At 39.7% G+C, this 17,080-nt stretch overlaps 2 protein-coding genes across 6 annotated transcripts in view; one reads left to right on the top strand and one right to left on the bottom strand.

The window, feature by feature from the left end:
• Positions 1-6,420, top strand: part of LOC137238237 (mitochondrial protein C2orf69 homolog) — a 28,008-nt gene extending 21,588 nt beyond the window's left edge. For all 5 annotated transcript variants that reach the window (XM_067763023.1, XM_067763022.1, XM_067763025.1 and 2 more), the window contains 4 exons: positions 192-296; positions 363-1,026; positions 2,448-2,613; positions 6,009-6,420. In XM_067763023.1, the coding sequence (XP_067619124.1) occupies positions 192-296; positions 363-1,026; positions 2,448-2,613; positions 6,009-6,412 (1,339 nt within the window). In that variant the 3' untranslated portion in view covers positions 6,413-6,420. The remainder of the gene's footprint in view (positions 1-191; positions 297-362; positions 1,027-2,447; positions 2,614-6,008) is intronic.
• Positions 1-17,080, bottom strand: part of Wdr37 (WD repeat domain 37) — a 199,162-nt gene that overhangs the window by 135,920 nt on the left and 46,162 nt on the right. The window lies entirely within an intron of this gene.

A 17,080-nucleotide genomic window follows, 5' to 3' on the forward strand; every position in this document is an offset into this window, starting at 1 on the left:
TCATTACAAAAAATAGGCCTCTTTTAAGCTTTACAAGATTCAGAAGATAAATGTATTACTTGACCCCGTGCGTATAACATGGGGAAAATTTAAACCCACCAGTATATCATGTTCACTTAGAATTCCAAAATTATTCATTCTTTTTCATGTGTGGCCTTTAGTGCTTAATAATTTTTTTTGTGTGTTTGCAGAATGGAATTTAAAACATTTAGTTGCTTCGATAATTTTGTACGTGGTAATAACGCTGGTGTTCCCGATCATACCCCTATGAACCATGCATTGCAACATTTAGAAAAGTGAGTATTTAATACATAATCTTTAACAATAGATGGATCAATAATACCAATTTTACATCACCATAGATTACTTCAAAATCTTTCCCAGCGACTGATCTCTATACCCGAAAATGAAATAATGGATCAGGCTGCACAAGCGGCAGCTGCTGCTGCTGCTGTCGCCGCCGCTGCTGCATTAGTCTCCTCTACGCTATCCACAGCTTCCACTGATCCTTCATCTGTCTCCTCCACATCAACATTAAATGATAGTAATCAAGATATGGATATTGATATATTACAAGTTCAAGAAAATGTTACTGTCGATGCCGATGGTGGTGTAATATTCCCTAATGTCGGTAGTACAAATACTGCTAGTAGTGCTGGTGGTAATGGCGTTGAAAGCGACGATGCAAGTGCCGTTGATGGTGTTACTAATAGTAACACTGCTGACGGTGAATCAGCAATATTAAATAATACTGTTAACAGCAGTATGTCACCAACGTCGACAAATTCACAAAACAACACATCACGGTCACCACCACAATCAACACAACAAGCGCAAGTCAACAATGTACTACATTTCAATAATATAGGTGGTGATGGTAATAGTAATGAATGTTTGGCACAAGCACAACAACAGCATACAAAACATCAAAATAGTAATCCTTTGTGGTGGAGAGAAAATTTAAATTTGGATAAAGCGAAATTGGTATTGATTGGCTTTAGTAAAGGCTGTGTGGTCCTCAATCAAGTGAGTCTAATTTAGTGTAAAAATCGAAAATGCAATTTATTGTTCATTATAATATAGAAATTAAGGACTCTACGCTTTTATATATTATAAAGACGAAATAAATTTGAAATACTTAAGACTCATTTACATTGAACTGTGAGGCAAGGCCCTCGATTTCAATAGCCATCATCCGGTGGCAAAGATCCTGAGCCTGATAAATAATTTTGCATGTAAATGCAACAACAACAATTTGAGCCAGATAAATCCAGATAGAAATCTGGTTCAATTTGTGAGCCAGATAATTTGTTAATTACTTGTCTTTAGTTTGGCAACGCTGCCTTTAATAAACCTACTTTTTCAAAAATAGATGTCGCTGCTTAGCCTTTCGCCGTATGAGTTAAATGAAAGACAGCGGCGACATCTGCCTAACACATTTCACGTGTGCGAAAATATCACAATCTCTGCTTTTGAAGTCTCTCACTGATCCAGAGCATTCCCGTGAGAGTTGAGCGTGATCCTGAGCTGTAAAACTCACTGGATGACGGCGAAGGTTAGGTTTATGTGCATTGTTGTTGCTCACAGTTTGTGGAACGTAAACCGTAGCAAAAAATTTTAACATATCGTCGACGTCGCGGTAGAAGCTGCTTACATTAACTTTCACTCAATATGTCTTTTTGATACTGATGGAATGGGGAGGGATTTCCTCACATGCTACTGCAAATAAAACCTGCTTACTCCAACAAAATTATGAAAATATTTTGAATATATTTCGAAACTTCAACCTTTTCATTAAATTTAGTTTTTCTTGCTTCTGTAAAGTTTTAGAGATAGCAGCTTTTACCGCGACGTCGACGATTATCTGTCGAAAGCTAAAGGGCCAATTAAACTTCCTTAACCCTAACGCCATAGTCGTAACCATACCCATATCCATTGTGATCGATTAATGGTGCCATAACCTTAAACAGCTGACATTTTCATAAAAATCAGGAAAACGCAAAAAATTACAAACACAAACCACAAAAAATAAGTCTCTTAGTCAAAACGTATCCAAAACAATACAAATATCTACAAAGAGTAGATAAATTCTCCAACTCAAATATTTTTAGGTTATGAATATTGCGAAAAACCAAAAACCAATTGGTTGGCTATGATATGGTTATGGCTTTAGCGTTATGGTATGGCACCATTAATCTAAAATTGATTTGCATAAGGTTGGTTCGATCAGCTGTTGTTGTTGTTGTAGCAATGCTTCGCCCCTTCGATCAGCTGTCTTATCTGGTTATGGATAAGTCACCATTAATTGGCCCTTAAAGCATTGGGCGCAGCGTTCTATGTAATTCCGGCCTACAAGAACGCCTTATGTTTTATCAATAAATATATATATACTCGGCGTAAACGTACGTGCATTCATTTATTTTCTTCTTCATTAACTTTCACTTCAGTTTATTTACGAATTCCATTACTTAAAAACTCTCACACCGGATGATAGTACAATGATACGACTACTGTCGCGCATTAAAGATATGTATTGGCTAGATGGTGGGCATGGTGGGCAAAAAAATACATGGATAACTTCTCGAAGTCTCTTAGAAACGCTCACGCGAATGGGTAAGTCATCTTTTTTCAGACTTAAACGTTTTCTTATAATATAAATAGCTTACTTCAGGCATAGTTTTTTTACAATATATTGTACCAAATGATGCCCTCTAAGTAAACTCGCAGCATACATATGCAATTTATAACGAAAACTTTTTGATGTATTTGTCATATAAACCTTGAGAGGTAATAGCCATCTCGGTTGCGTTAACATCACTGTCTGCTTTCAGGAGTTTGCTTATTGTTGTGAAATATTTAGTTAGACTACTGCCTATATTTGTTTACGAGAGCTAGCAAGCTTACATACACTATAAGCCTATATGTGACATGGAATCATGAAACGACCCTATTGTGCAAAAATACCGTTCTTCACTTTATTATAGTAAATTTAACGCTCTTTCCAATGGAACAAACAGCAGTTTTCTATCTTTCTAACCACAAATAAGATTTTTTGAAATATTTCGATTCATGCGCCACCTATCGGAGATTTTTTTCTTATTATTGCATTGTCATCGGGTTCTGAATTATATTCGAAGTTTCAAGCTTCGGGAAGTTACTTAAATTTTAATTACAAAATTCGCTCATAACGGTCGGCCGCTACAAGAGTCAAGCTAAACAAAAACTAAACGCGTTTTTTTCGAAAACTTGTTTTTGCACAATAGGGTCGTTTCATGATTCCAGGTCACATATAGGTTTTGTTGCAAAGAATTTTGTAAAATGCAGTTTTCGTAATAATAACAGAATCATCCGAATAATTACGGGACAATTTCCGGATCATTTCCAGGTTTTCTCCGGATTCTTTCGAGGTCAATTCAGACATGATTGATGGTCAATTCGCAACTAAATAAATAAATAAATGCAAGGCGCGATAAACTGCGAAGAGATTTTAGGCCGAGCTTCTCTTTCGAATTGCGTCGTTCTCCTTATTAATTTTTCCCACAAATTGGCATGACGGAACCTACATGTCTACTCCAAACGGCATCCAAATCACTGCAGAGGGGCCACCCTGCTTATAAAAACTTTCTTCTAATTGAAAATAAAACTTTCAAAAATTTTGGTGTTGCTTTGCCCTGAGCACGCTACCAATTTCGCGATCATTTCGGTATAGCTTCAAGACTTTTCCGAATAATTGCAGAACCAGCTTTGCTATCTTGAAGATACTATAAAGGAGAATATGAATTCATCAAATCCAAAAAAAATTGTATGTGCACCTATTATGTTTTGATATGGAACTCCTTATTCGAGGTCCACACAGAGTGGGCAGTTCATCCTATGGATCATTTCGGGATTATCTCCAGATTCTTTGGGTTAACATTTTCCGGTATCTTTTCATCCGCTTCACTCTGATCAAGAAATTTGGTTGGTAATGCGCATCCTCTAAGTCATTTCAGTTTTTAATTTAACGAAATTTTATGTTTTATTATACTCAGGGTGCTTTGCACACAGAGTATATTAACTTTGATTGGATAACGGTTGGTTGTAATGGTATAAAGGAATGGAGATAGATATAGACTTCCATATATCAAAATCATTAGCGTCGAAATAAAATTTGACTGAGCCATGTCCGTCCGTCTGTCCGTTAGCACGATAACTTGAGTAAATATTGAGATATCTTCACCAAATTTGGTACACGAGCTTATCTGGATCCAGAATAGATTGGTATTGAAAATGAGCGAAATCAGATAATAGCCACTCCCACTTTTTATATATATATAACATTTTGGAAAACACAAAAAATCTGATAATTTAGTAAATAATACACCTAGAATGTTGAAATTTGACATGTGTACTGATATTGGGACTTTTGATAAAAATTTGAAAAACAAATTTAAAATGGGCGTGGCACCGGCCACTTGTGATAAAATCAATTTTACCATTATTATTAATCATAAATCAAAAATGGTTAAACCTATCATAACAAAATTCGGCAGAGAGGTTGCCTTTACTATAAGGACTGCTTTGAAGAAAAATTAACGAAATCGGTTAAGAACCACGGCCACTTTTGTATAAAAGGTTTTTAGGTTGCCTTTACTATAAGGACTGCTTTGAAGAAAAATTAACGAAATCGGTTAAGGACCACGGCCACTTTTATATAAAAGATTTTTAAAAGGGTCGTGGACGAATAAAATAAGCTATATCTTTGCAAAAAAGAGCTTTATATCAATGGTATTTCATTTCCCAAGTGGATTTATAACAATAAATAGAAAAACTTCAAATTTTAAAAAATGGGCGTGGCACCGCCCCTTTTATGACTAAGCAATTTTATATGTTTCGGGAGCCATAACTCGAAGAAAAATTAACGGATCGTAATAAAATTGGGTACACCAATTTTCCCTATAGTAGAAAATATTTCTAGTAAAAATGGACGGGATCGGTTAAAGACCGCTGCAACTTAGATATAAAATAAGTTTAATAGGGTCGTAGACTAGAATAATAAGCTATAACTTAGCAAAAAATAGTTTTGAATCAATGATATTTCACTTATCAAGTTTTATTGTAAGATATGGGGAGACATTTTTTTTTAACGAGCGGTGCTACGTGTTATGTAGAAAAGTAATTTATCTGAAATGAAATGTGCAATTGAAGCTCACGCTGAGTATATCATGTTCGGTTACACCCGAACTTAGACACCTTTACTTGTTTTCTTTGTGCGGACGAAGCCACGGGTGCCGCTTCCTGTTTTTTTTTTTCCCCCTTTCCATAGTCCACGCCCACGTTCTCCACTCTCTTTCGATCTTCCCTCCCTACCTCATCTTGAATAAAAATATGTTCACTGCTTTCCAAATAAGGGGCTTTATCTAAAGAATTTCCTATTTTCCGTTTATTTCTCAAAAAATGGTTTGAACTCGGATTTAACGTTATAAAGACATTTTAGGTTGTTAATTGGGATGAAAAGTATCCGACAGCCTAAGTTCTTAAAACGTATAAGCACTTACCAAATTTGGTTAGAAATATCTCGCCCAAAATTGTGATTCGCAAATTTTGCTGTTGTAGCATATTTCGCTCTTTTAGGTTTTAGAGCTGCCAGGAGTTAGTCAAGTAACTGTAGTCAAAGGAGGGACGATGAGATAGGTAGTCTTCCGAAGTGGGCCTGGTAGTATTTTCACCCGCAAAACTCAAGATCCAAGTTGCGTTATCGACTGTCCCTAAGCATAAAGTCAACCGATGCCATGTTGTTGTTGTTGTAGCGATAAGGTTACTCCCCCAAGGCTTTAGGGAGCGTTATCGATGTGATGGTCGTTTGCCGGATACAGATCCGGTACGCTCCGGTAACACAGCACCATTAAGGTGCTAGCCCGACCATCTCGATTTGTATGGCCACATCAACCGATGCCATAGAATGTATTTAGATGGAAGACTCTGGTTGTACCTAATAAACATTTTAAAATCTTTTAATTATTTTATAGGCATGAATATCCACGTACATTTGACACCGTATCAAGTACAAGATGATCGTCGACCATGGATTCGAAAGGAAGAGAAAATTTTTACGGATATGCTACGTCGTTTGGGTGCACCAATAACGCGCCATTTGCACTATGATAGTCAAACAGCGAACCTAATGACACATTTTGAGGTACTTCAAGCTTTTTGTCAACACATACATGCGCTAAATCAACAGCAATTACAAATGCAACAACAACAGCAGCAGCAGCAATCAACAACGCAACAACAACAAACATCAGCTCTACAACCATTACAGCAAACTTCTAGCAACATTCAATTGAATGAACAGCTACAACAACAAGTCCAGCTTAATAACACAAATCGGTCAGAGTTGGGCAAGACAAGTACTAGTGGATCAAAGTGACATCACCGTCGTCGCAATGTAAGCCGCTTACATTTGCGTAGAGTAGCAACTGTATCATCGGCAACGCTAGGCAGCAGCATCAGCTCATTGGCAACCACATCGAAAGCAATTTTGCATGTATCACCACAACCAGTACAGCATCAGTCAATAGTTGCTGCACCAACAACAAATTTCACCCTGCTTGATATTGCAACACCATCAATTGTAAATAATTATACCCTTCACATGACACAAAATGCAATACCAACAACTACAATTACAAGCGCACCAGCAGCAACAGCCGTTGTGCCTAATCGACTACGCCAAAGGGCACCAAACTTGCAGAGAGGCAGGCCAAGACCAAATCAGCGTTATCTTCACCATCATCATCATCACAGAGGCCAGAAAACTAAAGTTCATCATTATACACGTGCTAAAGGTAGGCTTTTACAACATCAGTCATGTCGTTAGTTATACTTTTGTTCGACAGTCAAAAAGACAAATTTTGTGCGGAAATGCTTACATTCATATGTATATATTAATATACATATATGTACGTTCATCTATGCATGTATATACAAATTTCTTGTGTCCTTTCATTGTTCATATTTTTAAACGTGCCCAAAACAGGGTTGTGTGATTTTGATTTGAATGAATCAGGAATCCATAAATGAAATAATTTTTTTTTTTTTTGAAAATTGTTTCAATTAAAAGATATTTTTTATTTGATTCGGCATCTAAACAAAAAATACATTTGTGATTTAATTCTTCAGCCATATCAAAGATATTTATTATTATTATTATTTTTTCATTCCAAATCAAAGGTCCTGACGTTAATGCAATTTTAGTTTATTGAAATGTATAAGAAAACGGTTGACAAAACAATAACAATTTAACTGTATGTATGTATGACAATTTCTTTCCTTGGCGGTTGATGTGTTTCCAAATTGTGTTGTCTCTGTGTTGGCTGTTGGCTTAGACTCTGCGCTCTTCTTTTGTTGTGGTGGTATTTATATTCGCACTGAAAGGTAACAATGTTGCGCATATGATTGACTACAATTTAAAATGTGAATGCACAGGGTGCCATCACACCCCACCCCACCGTGAATCGCGTAGTGATTCACCATTTATTCTGAGGATGGCAAGCCTTGACACTGGCCGACGCAGTACTCCGTTAGCTGTTTTAATCTCAACGAGGCGGATTTGCTTATCCTTAGCGGGAAACACCTTGGTAACTCGTCCCTTCTTCCACTGGCTTCGCGGTTGAAGATCGTCGCAGACGAGAACCAAATCGTTGATAGCGATTGGTTTAACTTTTTCTTGCCACTTAGGCCTCACAAGTAATTGGGGCAAATAATGTCTCACCCATTGCTTCCAAAAGCGGTCTCTCAGATTTTGTGCGATACGCCATTGTTTTCGAAGGTAAATGTTTTGATCGGCTGGCTGCGCTGTTTGCATGGAATTGGGGCATCCCATAAGGAAATGGTTAGGAGTGATTGGGTCGTCCTCTTCCGATGATAAAGGCACGTCGGTAAGTGGCCTCGAATTTAAAATATTTTCAGCTTCGATCAATACGCTTCGAAGTGTGTCTTCCTTCGGTGCCTCCTCACGAAGTGTCTTTAGCAGCATTCTTTTTACGACACCTATAAGGCGCTCCCAACAACCCCCTGAACTTGGGTTGGAAGGGCAATTAAATTTCCAATCAATATTGCGGCTGGTGGCTTCATCTGATATGCGCTCGAAATTTAACATGTGATCAGCTTCCTTTAGCTCCCGTTGAGCGCCCACAAAATTCGTGCCGTTGTCGCTTCTGATTCTTATTGGAGTGCCACGGCGGTTGATAAAGTTTCGAAGACACAACAAAAACGCATCGGTCGATAAATCATGCGCAAGCTCTAAATGGGCTGCGCGCGTAGTTAGGCACGTAAATATAACTGCCCATCGTTTTTCTCGCCGGCGACCAACGGTAACATTGAATGGGCCGAAAAGATCAACTCCTGTGTAAGAGAACGGCTTGACATAAGGAGTGACCCGATCCTCAGGCAACTGACCCATCAGAGGCGCTGTTGGTTTAGCTCTGTCTATGTGGCACGTTAAGCATGTACGTTGCACGGACTTCAACAGCGACTTGGCATGAGTAAACCAAAACTTTTGGCGGGCTTCGTACAATGTCAATGCGAAATTCTGATGGTGTAGCCGCTCATGATACTGACGCATTATGAGTTCGGAGACGATGTGTTTGGATGGCATTAAAATTGGTCTTCTGGCCTCTACTGGCAAAACCGTAGCTGCGTCTAGGCGACCTTGGATTCGCATGATCTGATCGTTGTCTAGATACGGCGTTAATGAACGAATACTGCTTTGTCTATGGAGTTGCTCGTCTTTCAATAGGGCTGATACTTCTTCTGCGTAAACTTCGCGCTGAACGGCTTTGACTATGTATATCTCTGCTTTATTAAGTTCGGCGGCGCTTAGCTCTGACTGCAGACCGCCTCCATCACATGTCTGATAGGTGCTACGTAGTTTCAAAAATATGTCGGCAGCTCGCAGGACCCATGCCATTACCCGTTTCATCTTTAAATATGAAGAAAAACGATTAAATTTTAGTAAACAACTAGTTACCTTGGCTTGTATATGTAGGCTTGGCAAAATCTCCTCCTCGAGTAGCTCGGGCATATGTGTGCAAGATGTGGCTGGCCAATCCTCAACTGAATGTAGCAGAAACTCAGGTCCATGCAACCATGGCCCACGTTCCTCAATCTTTGGTGGCCACTTTGGACGGGTGGCGACGTCTGTGGTATTGTTATCGGTCTGAATCCAACGCCATTGTGAAGGTTTAGTTGATGCTAAAATCTCTGCTATGCGATGACCAACGTATGGCTTAAATTTTCGTTCTTTCGAGTTGACCCAGTGTAGTACGGTTTGCGAATCCGACCAAAAATATGTTTGATTTACTTGGACGTTGTGACCTTGGCGGACCAAATTCGCAACTCGGACGCCTAACACTGCGGCTTGCAATTCCAATCTTGGTACGGATAATAACTTCTGCGGGGCGCCTTTGGTTTTGCCCGCGATAAATGTGACATCACAACCATCACTACTAGTGATTCGAAAGTACGCAGCCGCTGCGAATGCTGATTGACTGGCATCCACCACTATGTGCAACTGTATGGAAGTTGTAGATTGAAGCTGCGGTGAATACCATCGTTTAACTTTAACAATATTAACGTGTTTTAGTTCGCTCCACCACATAACCCATTTGTGATGCAGGCTACTCGGAATCGCTTCGTCCCACCCGATAGAATGTCTCCACACTTCTTGTAGTAGCATTTTGGCAAAAAGCAAAAAATCGGCGATAATGCCAAATGGGTCAAACACCGACATTACTATACTGAGGAGTTCACGCTTGGTTGGAGCACGATCTCCCTCTAAAACGGCTTTTGAAACTCGGTGAAAATTAAGCATAAACTCAAATGAATCTGTCATGGTGTTCCAGCGCATTCCCAATACCTTTTCATAGCTGACTCCGTTTTCTAGACTTATAGACTGTGGCATGTGTGGCTCTGCATTCAGGCTATCTTGCAGACGTTTGACGTTTGATACAAATCCGCGTAATTGAAAACCTCCTTCAGAATGGATATAAACGATGTCATTGCAAATCCGCTCAGCGTCTTGTTCGTTCTTGAAACTGGCAACGAAATCGTCAACATAATGGCTTTCGACGATGGCTGTAGCGGCTTCTGGATACTGTTGGCGGAAATCTTCGGCATTTTTATTTTTGACAAATTCCGCTATACATGGTGAGCATATGGCTCCGAAAACCATAGACTGCATAACAAAGTGCTCGACTGGCTGATTAGCGTTTCCATCACGCCATAAAAATCGTTGCGCCTGTTGATCTCGCTTGTTAATGAGTACTTGCGAGAACATTCACGAATGTCGGCTGCGACTGCAACTGCCCCTTCACGAAATTTGAATAAAATGTTCAGTAATGGTTTGGCATGTTCGCGCCCTTTAAGTAGGCACGAGTTCAACGATACGCCATTTACTAGGACAGCTGCATCGAACACAACTCTCATTTTCTCTGGCTTGTGTGGGTTATGAACTGCAAAATGCGGTAAGTAAAAATTAAATTTAAAGTTCATACGTACTTCTTCCTCAGACAGCTTTCGGGCATAGCCCATGCGCAAATATTTGTCGATCTCCTCCTTGTATTTGGCGGCAAAACGGGAATCGGCCTTCATCTTGCGCTCTATGCCCAACAAGCGCTTGTACGCCATGTCGTAACTGTCCGGAAGTGCTGGTGGTAAATTTCGCCATAGTACTCCGCTCTCAAAACGCTTGCCCAAACGTCGGGTGTTGTTGTGTAGCATCAGGCGCGCTATCTGATCTTCCTCAGATTTAATTTGATTCATTAACTCACCTATTCCGAAGTTGTCGGCGGCAAAGTATTCGGTTACCAATGCGTTTAGTGATGTTAGACCTTTCGCTCACGGATATGCAATACAACTGGTGTTAGTGGCGGTGAACTGGTTGGACCGTAGGCTATCCAACCTAATTTCGTCTTAATGGCTACAGGGCTATTTTCGCTGGCTTGAACAGTTGTGGACGGAACACTTAGCGATGTGTTATCAAGACCCAACAACAACGACGGCTTGACACGACTATAATTTTCTAATGGCAGGAACTCTAAGTGGGCAAAATCGGCTTTCGAAAATGATTGTGCTGGCAAATCAAGGCTTCGCAGCGTCCACACGTTTCGAATATTATATGTTGATGCGGAATTTTTGCCTCTTATTTCCAGGTTTACCTTCGATGACTCCTCGGTTGTGCAGTTTTCGCCATACCATTGAAGCGTTAGTGGCTGTCTACGACCTTTTAGACCCAAACGTTTAGCTAAGTTATCTTCGATCTGATCCCTCATCCACCATGGCGAAAACGTCTACGCTACCGTTCGGCCCCATTAGCGTAACCGGAACGTATTTAAAAAATTTACCACTTTCCCGGTCGACATCTCTACAGTTTAGCACTGGCTGGGACTCACCTGTATGGCATGTAGCAGCTGTATTTTGAGGCAAACTCGAATTTTCGTGCAGGCTATGATGATGGTATCGGCGGCAACCATCAACGTCACACATTCTTTTTGAACGACATTTGACTGTGCTATGACCCTTACGTAGACACGAGAAGCAGAGCTGCTTACCCTTTACTTTTTCCCAACGATCGTGCACGCTCATGTTTTTGAAAGATTCACAGCTGGAGATTACGTGAGCACCCTCGCATACGTAGCACTTAATACCCTGTCCGCGTTCTACTTGTTTTTCTCTTCCAACGTGCATTATTCGACGCGACGATTGTTGTTGAGGCACTGGCTGATGACTTCTAGTGGTCGTGTTTGACGGCGGAATGAGACACGCACTGGCAAGTTCGCTTAACCATAATGAAAACTCCTTCACCGTTGCATATGGCCTTATATTGATGGCATGGCATGTCCACTCATATTGTTTACTGGGTGGCAATTTCATGACCAGCTGCTCCAATAGTGTGGTATTTGAAAGATGATGCTCACACTTGGCCGATGTTAAAAATCCGACGATGTTTCTTGTTTTAGTGGAGAATGCTATAATTTGATCTACCTTATTCTCGCTGATAATGGGAAACTGCTGTACTTTACTTATTTGGCTTCTTACTAAAATATCTGGGCGCCCAAAATGAAATTCTAACTGCTATGGCATTTGGCACATCATTAGGATATATTAACATGGATGCAACAGTTTCCTTGGCACGACCAACTAGGCATTTATGCAAGCGCATTAAATTCTGACGATTGCTGTAGCGAAATGCCTGCGTTGTGTCCTTGAAATTCGCTAAGAACAGTGGCCATTCGTCAGGATTGCCCGAAAAACTTGGCAGGTCATATAATTTTGTCACCGATTCATTGCTTGGCAAGACTGTATCTTGCGTCGGTCGCTCTGGTAGTGACACTGGTGAACTTTGCCGCGTTGCTTCTACAAGATGTGGTTGTGGTACTTGTTGCGCCTCCCGTTCTATATTGCTTCGCAAACGCTCAATATCCCGCTGGCTTTCTTCAGTCGCCACCCTCAGCTCTGATACTGCATTGGTAGGTGCATTCAGACTCTCTACAATTGAGGCAAGATGAATTTGCGATGCTCCTACGGCTCCCTCCGTATTCTCCTCTGGATCATGTTGAGTACTGTCCTGGCTCCGCAAATTATACCCGTTGCCTCCCGGCATGTTGCTCATATATTGTGTTAGACGGTGCGATTAAATCTTTATTACACAAAATTTCGGACGACAATAAGACGAATTATTTTATAAGTATTAATTGCAGTGGACAACAATTATATTTTTTACGGGCACGTACGACAATTTTTAAACAATCACAATTTTCTTTTCACGGCACGATATCTATTTTAGCAAAATTACAGAATTTTTCTATCTCGCGGCAACTGTACGCGACTTTAGCCAAAACAATTTTCCCTTTTACCAAATTCCGTAACTCGCACGATATCCAACAGCCAATCACAATAATTTGGAGAACAGTTTATTTGGAAAGATGACGTTAATGCAATTTTAGTTTATTGAAATGTATAAGAAAACGGTTCACAAAACAATAACAATTTAACTGTATGTATGTATGACAATTTCTTTCCTTGGCGGTTGATGTGTTTCCAAATTGTGTTGTCTCTGTGTTGGCTGTTGGCTTAGACTTTGCGCTCTTCTTTTGTTGTGGTGGTATTTATATTCGCACTGAAAGGTAACAATGTTGCGCATATGATTGACTACAATTTAAAATGTGAATGCACAGGGTGCCATCACAGGTCCTTCTTATTGGGTTTGAGATTTCGCGAAGTTATCGACCTTCAAAAAACAAGAAAACGCGATTTTTTTACTAAAAAATCTCCCAGTTTATTATATTGAGCTTCGAAAACGATTTTTATGTTGTTCTTCTACATACGACTGAGAACTAAGGTAGGTATGCCTGTCCTAAGAGGCGACTAAAATACCAGATTAAAGGGGATGTGTAGCGCAGCCCTTCAGGTTGCCAGTACAATATATAGGTTCTCCAAATCCAATTGTCCACCTCACCTATCCGCGGCGAATCCTGTTTCACTAACAGACGATGCTCTGGCGACCCCAAGCTCCTCAAGGAACTTGGGTGTGGGGGGATGGCCTGAAGGTTTAATGTGGCCACATAAATCGTTCCCGAGATGGTCGGGCTAGCACCTTAATGTGCTGTGTTACCGGAACGTACCGGATCTGTATCCGGCAAAGGACCTGCACATCGATAACACTCCCCAAAGCCTTCGGGGACCAACCTTATCGCTACAACAACAACAACAACTAAGGTGCTGTATTTCCTCATATTGCTTGCGGAGATAACTTCTTAAATCCCTGCGAGGCGGAGACTTTCAATCAGATGTCTGTAGCGATACCCTGATCAAGCGCTGTGTTTGTGCTTGTGTGCGCTTCTGTTGGCCCGCCGTCTCGCTTTGTCAACCGTTGAATGCGTTACGTACTGTCGGCAGAAAGCGCTGTTGTTGTTTGTGTATTAACGATACATATCGATGTTCATGGTCTTTTGCCGGATATAGATCCGGTAACAAAGCACCATTAATGTACTAGCCCGACCATCTCGGGAACGATTAATATGACCACATTATACCTTGTAGGCCACCCCGCCCTCCCTACTCCCTAGTTTCATGAGGAACTTGGGGTCGCCAAAGCCTCGCCTGCTAAATATGTGTATGATACATTCATATTTGTAACAGGATTCCCGTCGCGTAGGTGAGGTTGACAATTGGGTTGCGGAAATTTTGAAGCTATAAAGCTTTGTATTGCGCTTGAATCTCGGCAGGAAGCGCTCGCGCATTTCTTTGCATCCGACAGAACTTTATCTCCAAAGGCGATGGATATTTTGTCGTTGAGCTTAGTCGGGTTTTATAGGGATCGTATGGTAGACCATAGCTTACCTACACCGGCAGAGGTAAAAATTCTTGAAATACTCCTCCCATTGCACCCGTTTGTGTTTATCCACAAGCTGTCAGATGCGTTATTTAATATCCCTTATTTGGCGGTCGCCCGGGTCGTGCTGTCTTATAAGGACACGCTCTCTTGCTAAAGTTGCGGGCTCCGCTGGAAAGTGTGGCCGGATTTCCGGGATTCTTCCAGCAGGAATAAAACGACGTGGATTCAATGCCCTTGCGGGAGGCATATTTCCGTTGACGGGCATCAGGGAGGGCACAATAGACCAATGGTCGCAGTGCGATCCTCAATTAATTATATATCTATGGGTAGGTGGTCGGATGCCAATGTTACCATCGGGTGCCAGTTGAACAGTTAACAAGTCCTGAGCTCACGATGGAGAAGTCTGGCGAACTATGACAGCTTCCTACCATACGTATCCACTGGGGCGTCAGGTGACAGGAGTGATGTAGATAATTGCTTAATTTGCATCGCCTGCTCGGACAGATATGGCTTGACTTCCACGACACTATCCTTACGGCCGCGCAGATATCATGATATATGTGTCTCCAACACGCATTTGTGTATTATTATATAGAAAGTGATCGTGGCTGTCTTCGGATTTTTGTATTTTTTTCTGGAGCAGATCTGCCTTCAATAAGAAATCTCTGCACCCATGTTCGAAGTTTTAGCTTTCGCTGTTCTGAAGATATCGCTAGCGAAAGCAGATTTAAATGTTTTTAATAAATAGGCGTTGCCGTTCCCATTTCTCAAAATTTGTATGTATATTGAGTAAGCTCAATTTGGTCGACCTACATGTCAAATTTGAAGATAATAGCATAAATATATATCGGAATATCGAAGAACTATTCGCCCAAAATAAGTAATACATATGTCAAATTTAATTATAATATCTTCATTCAAATGAAGGTTATTGCAAACATATACTTGAGGTAGAGCCTTCGAACGGATAGGCGGACTGATAGGCGAATGAAGAGATGAGATTTGCTAACTTTTAATTTTCTTTCGGTTGAGGCTACCGATTTCATCAGATGAGTTTATTCAGTGGAGACCACGAAAAAATCGGTTTATGCTACTGCGAAAATCGGAAGACACTTCCGAAAGAAATGGTATAGGCAGCCGATTTTAAATGTATATAGCCAATGACGAATACAAGATACACTTGAGTTCGATGTCGATATTGTAACAAATGTAACTTTGACTTATCTATCTTAATCTCCTGCATTGGCTTCGGTTCCACATGACGCAAACTAACTCTTGAAATATTCAACTAAGAAAACGTGTAGCCTAGTTCATATGATTTCAGAATCACCGTTACAGCTCTAATTATTATCAAAGACTTTTATATGTAACCTAAATGGAAAAACAAATAATTTTTAAGACTTTGAAACGAAGTTTATCGTCCATAATTATAATGTCAAATATTGTAAATAAAAGCCCCAAATAAATTACTTTGTTTTGTTGATTTTCCAACAGGGTGGATAAATGCTGTATATTGGAATCGTTCCCATATACATCCCAAATAACTATTTTTGAAGAGGGAAACAATGTAAAAATTTATAAAAATAAAATTGAGCAATTCCAAAACGGGAAGCTTTTAGAAGGTAATAGAATTTGCTATAAACTGCATAGGCCCTGCACATTCAAAGATAATGAACAATAATTACGGATTTTTTCAATTTTTTTTTGTAAAAACATAAAAAGATTTGTAATTTGCGAGGAAGGATCTCGAAAACTTTTTATTTTTTTGTAAATTTTTTCTTTCTTTCTTAAAAAACAAAACTTTCATTCAACAAAATTGATGGACTAATACAAAAGTTATAAGCATTCAAATAAATATATCCATATAGTAAAACTTAAGTACCCTACAAATAATAGCATATGTACATATGATTATGTCTTAACTCTATGATCTTATTTTATAATTGAACAAGTTATGTGTTGTTTTGACGCTTATTTATATTAGGATCGGTTTCTCTTATGGGAAACCAACAGTAGTCACCCATCATATCGACATCCCAGAATCCTTGATACCGACTTTCAATCATTTTCATTTGCTGGTGAAACCTTTCGCCATGCTCGTCACTTTCGTCGCCAAGATTTTACGGGAAAAATTAAAATGGGAGTGTAGAAAATGAATATTTAAAGACATATTTACTCCTGAAAGAAAATAAAAAAGTATGTTAGATAAATACATAAGTGACACATTAGTGTATAATTTTCTTAGGCTGGATTTATCTTTCAATTCAGAACAAATTTTTTGTTTTCATGTTTCTCATTCTTGTTTGTTCGGAACTGGACGATGAATTCAGATTTAGGGCTATATATTCCCATGTAAATTTAAAAATTTTCATCAAATTTTTTGTTTATCGGGCAGAAGTTAACTGAGAAAACGGTCTTAAATATGTTTTTTTATTTACCCATTTCCGCATAGTTTTTGATTAAGCCGTTCACTATCATCTCGTATCTTTTGCCTAAAAAAGAAGTAACGACCTTTTCAAAAGAATCTCACGCTGCTGCCTCCGCTGGTCATCATTTTCCTTATTTGCGGTCCCACAAAAATCCCTTACTTTATTTTTGCTTCTGAAATCTCTGGAAAGATTGTCTTCAAATGATGAAAAGCTTCGCCTTCTTTGTCCAAAGCCTTGACAAAGTTTTTGATAAGGCCAAGCTTGATGTGGA

This window comes from Eurosta solidaginis, chromosome 1, assembly GCF_040869045.1.
Source record: "Eurosta solidaginis isolate ZX-2024a chromosome 1, ASM4086904v1, whole genome shotgun sequence".
Taxonomy (NCBI): domain Eukaryota; kingdom Metazoa; phylum Arthropoda; class Insecta; order Diptera; family Tephritidae; genus Eurosta; species Eurosta solidaginis.